The 9,902-nt window shown below is 39.3% G+C and overlaps 1 protein-coding gene across 1 annotated transcript; it reads right to left on the bottom strand.

Annotated features, from left to right (window-relative positions):
* Positions 1–3,629: 3,629 nt before the first annotated feature.
* On the bottom strand, positions 3,630–8,643 carry LOC113120546 (bone morphogenetic protein 2-like). The gene is made up of 3 exons (XM_026290413.1): positions 8,277–8,643; positions 6,770–7,143; positions 3,630–4,858 (listed from the first exon to the last, which is right to left on the bottom strand). Exons 2-3 carry the CDS (start codon positions 7,128–7,130, stop codon positions 3,987–3,989), a joined length of 1,233 nt encoding a protein of 410 aa, XP_026146198.1. The 5' UTR covers positions 7,131–7,143; positions 8,277–8,643; the 3' UTR covers positions 3,630–3,986.
* Positions 8,644–9,902: the final 1,259 nt, after the last annotated feature.

The following is a 9,902-nucleotide window of genomic DNA, read 5'->3' as shown; positions in this document are numbered from 1 at the left end:
CCAGGCCAATATCGTACATCCGATTGTGTAGGACAGTTTGTAAAATCATAAATATCTTACTTTTATATTCAGGGTTTGGGGTTTGTTCATTTATAACCCTAGGCATAAGCAACAGAAGTGACGCTCGTCTTAGTAAACACTACTAACTATAAAAAAATGTTTCAAAATGATCAAGGGATTCTGAGGGAAAATACAGGTGGCAATAAGATTTTCCAGTGACACTTCTGGTCAAAAAAAGCTTTGGCTCTGTAGCAATGAATCCATCTCAAAGATTTTTATGCCGGGTTAACTGGTTGATGTGCAAATAATCTGCTTTTCCAGGAGCCGAAATGGAAAAAGCACAAACAAACAGAAGACTTCATAAATACAACTGAGTCATTTCCTAACTGGCCTGGCCTTCATATACACACATAGGGCCTCTATTCCGTCCCGTTTTCCAAAAAACCAACCCCCACCCCGCTCTCACACACACACACACAATAAAATCTAATAATGTAATAGAATAATGTGTTCTTTAAAGGGACGTAAGAATTAGACCCATCATTTCTGGGTTTGTCGGTTACTCTGGAAAAGTCATTTCAGTGTGTTTCTTTCCTCTTTCAGCAACATGTGGATGCGTGGCTTTTTGATGTGTTTTGAGCTGCTCCGTTTCCAAGTGTGCTGGACGTCATCATACGGACGCTTCACAGAAAGGCGTAGTGAACCTCCTCTCAAATTAGCGTGCCGCTGTGGGATAACAAAGGCCTTCCGATCCGCCGCAGACCCTGTCCGAACTTCAGTGTCCCTCTGGCACGCGGCCAGCACTCATATTCCAGCTCAGTCGGGTTCCCCTCATCAAAGGTACACACTGCATAGTTTCCAAACGCCGACCGCCAGAAATCTGGAAATCGGATTCTGATGCTGCATGAATCTGGTCAGAGGAACTACAGATACTTTCGGTGTGGTTTGCACTCAGTGAGACAAATCAAATTACTGTTCCTTGCCAAATTGAATCCCTCCCAACCGATGCCCAGACTGATGCTCACAAAGCCATATGGTTGTATTTCCCCGACCTTTTTTGATGCCTTTAAAAGAAAATTGGCTAAACAGACTGTTCTATTCGCGAAGGTGCATCTTGACTCAACAACATGTAATTGTATAGTTTACTGGAAAAGTCTGAGTTCATGCTACAGTTTTTAAAGGCAGATTTTCATTTATACATAAGTGAGTAGTTAAAAACATTGGAGCACAACTAGTTTCAGTGTAGTTTCTGTAAAACAACTTAATTACGAATGGCAACCATCCAATAACCAAGGTCATTTCTGCTGTACAGTAACTTTTTAACTATGCATTTTAACATTTAAATTCTTAAAATAATGATAATTAAAGCATTTTAATTATATATACATTGGTGCATGTACGTTACTTTTAAAAATACATTAGCTATGATTTTAAATTTACAGTAACTTTTGAACTTTGCAGTTTAAAATATATATATAAATAAGTTATTATATTACTTTAAAAATATTACATTTAAGAGTATTAAAATATTTAAATACCATTTGTCAAAAAGCTAAATTTGTATATTTATTTTAGTCATGTTTTTCATGTAAAATGCATATAGAAATGTTTGTTGTGAATATACATTTAAATACATGCATACATATATATCTGCCATTTTTCTGTGAAGCTAAATGTTAGATTTCAATATGTACAATATATATATAATTAAATATATAGTTTTGATATTTTTATGATAAGACATTTAAAAAAAAATCTTAATGGAACATGAACTTTACTTAATATCATGATCTGTAATCATATTAATGTATTGCTGGCTATTGCTACAAATATACCATGCTACCTGAGACTGGTTTTCTGGTCCAGGGTCACAAATATATTTATTTATTAGAATTTTATATTTGATCTCATCAAGATGAATAATAAGGACATAAAAAATTACTTAGTAGGATTGGCCCAGTTGAGGTACGTCCATGTAAAACCATTGTATGCCACTGATGTAGTTGTTTGGCAAATGCAAGGAATGAAATGTTTTATGGCTCTCTGGAGTGACCCTGGCCCTGCTCTAGTATTCCCCTGATCTCTTGGGTAGTAAGAAGTCAAAGGGTCAGACCTTGTAGACTGACAGAACAGGACAGAAGAGGGGAAATGCATGTTAAATGTGAAACATGGCAGGGGAGTTGTATTGCTATACAACTCAATTAAAGCTTTATGGACTCTTTAAAGACAAACCATTAAATATAACACTCCTTGAGAATGTTTCCCTTCTCCATGAGTGCTCGGGATGGAGGAAGTCAGCTTTTACCATTGCATGAAATGTAATTTTCATTAAAAGCATTCATTCTGGGGTTTTTAAAGAAAAACATTTCCTTCTGGGGCTGAGTGAATATCTAGTGAATAGGAACCACAAAAGCTGTTGAGTTTTTCCATAAGTGCTGCGGTTTGGTCTATACAATGACAAACTTACGTAGCAAGAAATAGAAAACTTTTGGGTAAACTTCAGATTGGAAAGAAATAGCCAAATACACATCATTATGCTAAAATCAAAGCTGTTCAACTCTCAGTGGGCACCCGGGTCAATTTGATTTATTATTAAAAAAACAAATGTCAATGTTTCTGCATGAATATTTAAGTTTAGATGAGATGTGAATCATGTCTAGAGTACCAGTCTAGTAGTTTCCTAGAACTGCATCACAGAATGACACTTTATCGTGCATAATTAGATCTGCATTTCTGATGTGTTCCAGATTGATCCATCATTTGACAAACTATCCAGTGGATGTCAATGGTAAACCTATATAAAACATAACTATGTGGAAATATTTTTGGATTCACTTCACTGAAGTTGACAGTGTCAAAAGATCAGTGCCCTACCAGAGTTTAGAAAAGCCCTAAATAAATTAGTTTTGGACAAAATCAGAATGCATTGTTTGGCATAAATGCATTCAAGTAACTTAACTGAAAGCCAACAATGAGGATTTTCTATTCAATGACATCATAATGGTATTTTATACACATCACAGCAACTGCCTGTGATGCCTGATTATTGGATTACACTCTAGGTTTCTGAAGATTATCAGGTTAACATATTTTCATTAGCTTGCAGATCAATAGTTAATTTTAGTTTAGTACACAGCAAACCAAATAAAAACCAATTCTAGATGCTTAAGTAGATTCATTTTCTCTGTAATTAGTATAATGTCTAAAGTGGACTATCAAAATAAAGTGTTACCCATTTTTTTACAATATAATATTAATGACTGATTTATAGATTGTGTCGTCCCTTATCAATTGAAAGTCATCATAAAATGATAGTTATGCTTATATTGCCTTCAAATCAGCAAACTGCGTGTGGTTCGCTGGTTTCTGGCATGTCTCTGATTCTGTACCCGCTTGATTCTTAAAGCCCATTCACATTAAAACAATAACTCATAATTAATCTAGTTGCTATGGACTTCCCTATTCTAAATAGAACTATAATTATTATTAAAACTTTATAGTAATTGTTGTGGACAAGCCTTTACTTAATCAACCTATCACAGTTTAGAACTGTCTGCACGAAATCCAGTAAGTAACCACAAGATCTATGCAACAGCGTGTTTGTTATATCATGAACTTTAAAGAGAACTTCATCCATGGTTTATTTTTTGGTTTCAAAGAATGTATGCACACTAAATGAAGATCATATATTTTTTTCATGATAAATACACATCATTTACAAATAAAGTGGTTATGCAATAAATACATCATAAAAATCTGAGCATTATACTTCATGTGCAATTGCACTTATTTTGAAATGCACATGGGACAGGAAAAAAACATCTTCAAAGCCACTCGAAAAAGCAAGCACTCTCATTAAAATATTTATTTTCCCATTTTTTTCAGTCAACATAAATATATTCATATATATTTCTTTTCTTCCTCCAAAATAGCTCTTTGAACGATCTTTTGTATAAATAAAAGTCTTCATTGGGGAGATGTAGTTCTCATCGGCACCCGCAGCCCTCCACCACCATGTCCTGGTAGTTTTTAAGAATGACTTTCTCGTACTCGTCCAGGTACAGCAGCGATATGGGACTGAGCTCGGTTGGGACACAGCACGCTCTGGGAATATTGGAATTGACTGAGTTCACCAGCGTCTGGACGATGGCGTGATTGGTGGAGTTCAGGTGGTCCGACAGTGGGAAGGGACACTCGCCTTGGCAGTAAAAAGCGTGGTAGCCGGGTGGTGCCACAATCCACTCGTTCCACCCCACGTCGCTGAAGTCCACGTAGAGAGCGTGCCGCCTGCAGTTTGTGCGCTGCTGCTTCCTGCGTTGCTTCGGCCTTTGCCGTGCCTGCCGCTTATCTCGGTTCGACTGCAGGACGGCGGAGCCCTGACCGTCATGGCTGTAGGCCACCAGCAGGGGTCGGGCCTGCGCCCATGAGTCCTCGTCTGCGTGAAGGGAGCGACTGACCCTCACGTGCCTCCGCCGGTTCCTCTCGATGTCCGCGGATCCTTCAGACTCCTCGGGGTGGAGCACCTCAACCAGAAGCCCGTGGTTGTGCTGGGATTCGCGGGCCCACCGAGCCACAGCCGAACCCACGTCGAAGCTCTCCCAGCGCGTGTGAGAGTCCTGCACAAGACGGGTGTCGAGAAGTCTGGTAAGAGGCTCTTTGGAAGGGGCCAATGCTGGCCTGAACACCTCGTAAATGTTTATTCGGTGGAAACCACTCACACCGGCGCCCCCGTGAACCTGGTCTCTGAAAATGCGCAGCTCCGCAGCCGTGATCAGCTCCTCGGCAGGAACGGAGGTAAGGTTGAAGAAAAACTGCTGCGTTGTTTTTCCTTTCAGGCTGGACAGTGCCTCGAAAGCTTCTGGAAGGGCAGAAGAATGAGTGCGTTAGGATCGTGTCAACAAATTGGGCTACAACAAAAGAATACTGTTGGATTCTGAAGCACTTCAGGCTGAAACCTGACATTTTTGCTTTGACTCTAAATAGGATTTTCCACTCAGCATTTTCTTGTCTGGCCTGAGTGAGAGATTATATGGTAGAACCAGGTGTTACAATGAAAGGCTAGCTGCGAGCGCGAGGCTGTTTGTGTGGCTGTAGAGTGACAACATTCTCTTGTTTCCAAGTCTTTATTGAATAAAGGTTGCAATCAGCGAAGGAACAGCTACCCCTACGACTCAATGCCCTAAAATAAAACGCTCTCAGACCAAAGAGCTCACTTAATCTCTTTTGAAAAGAGACGTTTTGGAAATTCCATTCCCAATAATCCAACCTATCTGCTTCATAATCACAAAGAGCCTAAAGAAGATAAGCACGCTTTATTTGATGTGGGAAAGCCCGGCTCTTTCTTTCCCTCATTCTGTCTGTCTTTCTTCACCTTTTCCTTTTTCTCCCAGTCAATCCGTCTTGAGGGGGAGTGACTGAGAACATGTCAGGGCCTGCCGAAAGCAGTCAGCCACAGTTATGAGTATATTGACATTCCTAATTCCTGTTTGTACGTTATGCCAAAACAGCAAATCGTACAAGTCGTACATTTATGACGGCTAACTTGAAAACTGACTGTGTATCTCGGCTGAGGATCTCGACGTCAAATCAAAGTTGTTTCAGCAGCATCTTATTGGACAAAGCGATTACATAATATTACGTCGAAAGCCTTTTGAGGGATGTAATGAAACTCCAGTCAGGTCCTCAACCACAGAGTTCACCAAATTAAAACAATGAGAGAAGCCTGAGGCGTAGGAGGTGCTCAATTACTACAGAGGGCACGAGAAAAGCCTCATTTGGAGTAAACAAGGAAGACATTTAATAAAAATGCTTAAATTGTTTGTTTATACATGAGCACACAAAAAGCATCCTTGTTTGCAGTGTGTCGACTTGACCACTTGATGTCATCCATCCGAATCTGTGCCATTTTACAGGGCCGCCTAAACAGCCTGTAATGACTCTCGTATGGATTCCTCCCCCTCTCTTTACCACAATACGGCGAGTTAGCGTAATTTTTCCTGTGTTGCCATGAAACTAAAGTGAAATGTTTCTAAATTGTGTGCTATAGTTTATGTTGACCTCTAAACAGACTCCACAAAGAAGACTTTCACAGGCTCAACTCTTCCAGAGCAAGAGAGGGCATGTTTCACGACTGTTTAAATCAGATAACACGCCTAAAAGAGACTTAATTGACATGCCACCTGATCACACTCGGGTTGATTTCATTATAAAAAAAACAGATTCTGTTTCTAGAGAATTCAAATCTGACCATTCAACAAGGCCACCCACAATCCCTCGACTGGCTCAAGCAGTTAGGCTAGAATTACTTGGGCATGTGATAAAGAGTTGAGCAAAGTTAAACACACACAGGCACACAGTATCTGTACAAAAGTTGGTGTGGAAACAAGCCCCCCCACTGATGGCTCGAAAACATCAATGACAGAACTTAATGGAGAACAGCAAAACTACCATCCTGGATTTCCTCACAAGGCCTGTTACTGTAATCTGTGGATTCTTAGAAAATAACTAGTGCAAGAACTCCATACCTTGTCTAGAAAACTACTCTAAGTGCACTCAGACACTATCAATTATTTACGGTAAAGTCACCGTTAGGATGCATTTTTTGCTTCCTTAATAATAGTGAGAGCTGTTTGTGGAATGTCAATAGTTTCCAAATGCTCGCATCACACCATTCCTTGGAATTTTAGAAAGTTCTGGGAATAAAAAAAAACATTAATTTCATTTCAAATTAATTTGGAGCAGCATATTCACAGCCAAAATCAGGCATCACCTTCATGATGAAAGCTTCGTATTGTATTTGCTCTGCTGGCCGCTTGTTCCACATGCTTTCCCATAGTGCTCCTTGGGCGCCGGATGTTCGGGTCATCGTTTTCAGAGTGCATATAATACAAGTCCAGCATGTACTGAGGGACCACCGCCGAACTGCTCGGCGTGGGTTTTCGCTTCAGACCGAACATGTTGAGCAGTCGTAGCTCAAACTCATTCAGGAAGTTATTATCGGATCGCTCCGGCATGTGTTTCCCCGAATCACTGTATTTCCGCCGGTCGATCTCGGGAATGAGTCCAGCGGCACCTCCCAGCAACACCTGACCGAGTAACAGCACCGTGAGAGTGCGGACCACGTCGACCATGATCAGTCAGTTCCTGCAAAGAGGAAATACAAATTGACAATTGAAAAATTTTTATTCTTCTTAGAACCTTTTTATTGGTTTATACAGTGTTAAAGCATTATGTCATAGGAGAACCTTTTTAGGTTCCAAAAAATAACTTTTTATTCTCTTGTATCTTTAGAAAACAGTCTTCTTAAAAAAAGCCAGAAACCAATGCACTGACCGGAAGAACCCATGATGTCAAATCTCAAGAAACTTTAAGAGTAAAAAGTTATTTTTTTCTCTTTTAAATATATAAAAATATACAGTACATTTCTTGTAGCAACAGCCCCCCTGGAGCAATCAGGTGTTAAGTGCTTGCTCAATGGCACAATGGGTCGGTCATAGATCACCCCTAGATCGGTTCCAACCTCCGATCACTCTTAGAAGTTAAAGGTTTGTTTGGTTTTTATGGAAAACCTGTTCCTTTAAGTACTAAAACACTTGAATTGCAGCCCAGGACTCCAACCACATATATGCATGGAAAAGATCCCTAGCCACATTCAACCTGCGGCTGCTTCAAACCACATACATATCTAGATCTTTTGGAGATGTCTTTCAGACTAAGAGCACGCATGCATGCATGCAAAAAGATTAAGAATAATATCCCTCCTGCAGGCTATAATAAGAGATTGATCTACAGTGAAAGCAGGAGACTCCAAAGAGGATGTCAGACAAATGGGATGAAACAGGAAAGAGTGAATCAAAAGAAATCGAAAGAAGTGAGACATGAAGACAGCAGACAAGGAGTCTGCAATTAAAGGAAGATAAGAGAGCAGTGTCTGGGTGGGGGTCTGCCTTTAGATCATGAAAGGAAAGTCTTCAAAAGGACTGAATGTCTAGCAAAAGCCGTTTCGCTGAGGGAGAGGCAGAGTTGTGAGGCTACAGGTGGTAGATCTTACGCAAAAACAACTCAAGCAACAAAGACGACAAAGAGATCTGATGATAAGGAAGCAGAGAAGTGTTTTCTTTTCATTTGCGCGTACCATCTGACCTTACAGACTACATGTATGCACATCTATGATGTGATCTACAATGCACTGAGGTATAGAAGTGTCAACGCTGGCTTTCAAAAACACTCGCGCTGTTTTCAAAACTTAATATTAAAGAAATAAGTTGTAGCTTTACCGAAGGAGGAAGCGCTGTGGCCGGTCTGCGTGCCCGTCGTCTCTTAAATTCCACATGAATTCGTGTTTTAATCCACAAGCGATTTTTTTTTATCCCACGACAGAAAGTCGCCGCAACTCAGGTCTCCTCTTCTTGTTCATACTTGAGCAACACTTCAAATTAAACTGCAGTTAACTCTAATGAAGTGCGCAAATGCTTAGGTCAAAGAAACCAGCAATTCCAAGAGTGACAGCGCGAGTTCGCAAAGACCTGGATCTGTCATTTTTCGCCTAAAAATTCTGATCAGTAGAAGTTTTCAGAGGCTGCTTGGAGACTCATCTCTGCGTGCAGCAGGCGTCGCGTCTGTGCCATTGATTGGAGCGCTTTGCTCCGCGAGCGCGAGTCTTTTTGTTGTCTGGTGATGTCACAATGACTGTCATCATTCAGGTCCACTGAAACGCGCAGCGTACTCTCCATTCAAACGTTTGAACATGCCCACAGTTGCGTGTTGATTGATCGAATTTGTCCTTGCGCATATGTTATGCATTCTACGTATAATAAACATGTTAGAAATTTCAACAGAAAGGATTTTAATATGGCTCAGTTAAAACATGTAAACGAAGTTACTTTACTTAGGTAAAAAGTAATAGCCTATTATATTTTGAAAAGGGGGTTTTCAAACTTTATTATGCCAAATACTCCCAAATATGACGGTTCCGTCACTAATATTATGATAGGCTAGACGTACAAACAGTCATTTATAATGTATAGCTACATACTGGAAAATAGGAAAGTGATGTAGAAAATAAATTATATATATATATATGTATATATGTGTATATATATATTCGTTGCAATAAATTGGCTGTAATTTTTTTTTAGTTGACAATGAATATTCTTTTAGATATATGAGCCTGAAGAAACGTAAATACATTGTTTGATAGGCTAGTTATTTCTTAATTCACTTCTCAGCACAACAGCTTTGCAGAAAATATTGCCTGAGGATAGAAAAATACAAGATAGCACCCCTTTACAGCCCCGGTCCCCAGATTTGAAACCCCTGTATTATAGGAAAAATTACTTTATCCTTTTCAGACATTTTGATCTATCAAACTTTATGATGCCAAAACACTCACAAATTTGATGATTTGACAAATCTCATACTCAGTATTAAATTACAGTGAGTTTAATATATATATTATAGAAGTCATATATATATCATATATATATGACTTCTCTATATATTTCTGTTGCACTATTTTGTTTATTTAATTGGTTTAAATTTTTTAAAGCAGCTTTATAGAAAATATTACCAACAGAGGGAACAGAAAATTGCTATAGCACCCCTTTATGTTTTACGACTGGATTATGCTCATTAACAAGAGTTTGCAAATCCAGTGCCCTTTGCTCTCTCAGACCAGGGGGTTTAAAAGTGACCTCCTGTCCTGAATGCAGATTCAGAACAAGTAAACAGAGAGAGAATCAGCCATTGGAGTCATTTTAATGAAATAGATGTAAATATTTTTAATCTAGATTTTATTTATACTATGTTTATGTGGTATAAACTACTGTTTTGTGCTCCACAGAGGCAAAGAGGTGGGCATAAACGTGGCGTGGAAATCAGATTGAAACCATTACTATTAGACA

This window comes from Carassius auratus, chromosome 20 (genome assembly GCF_003368295.1).
Source record: "Carassius auratus strain Wakin chromosome 20, ASM336829v1, whole genome shotgun sequence".
NCBI lineage: Eukaryota > Metazoa > Chordata > Actinopteri > Cypriniformes > Cyprinidae > Carassius > Carassius auratus.
This window is presented reverse-complemented; position numbering and strand designations above follow the sequence as displayed.

Excerpts from the sequence above, each read along its gene's own strand:
- LOC113120546 (XM_026290413.1), bottom strand. The coding sequence starts at position 7,130 with ATGGTCGACGTGGTCCGCACTCTCACGGTGCTGTTACTCGGTCAGGTG. Across the intron at positions 4,859-6,769 it reads ACGAAGCTTTCATCATGAAG|AAGCTTTCGAGGCACTGTCC; the intron begins GTGATGCCTGAT and ends CTGCCCTTCCAG.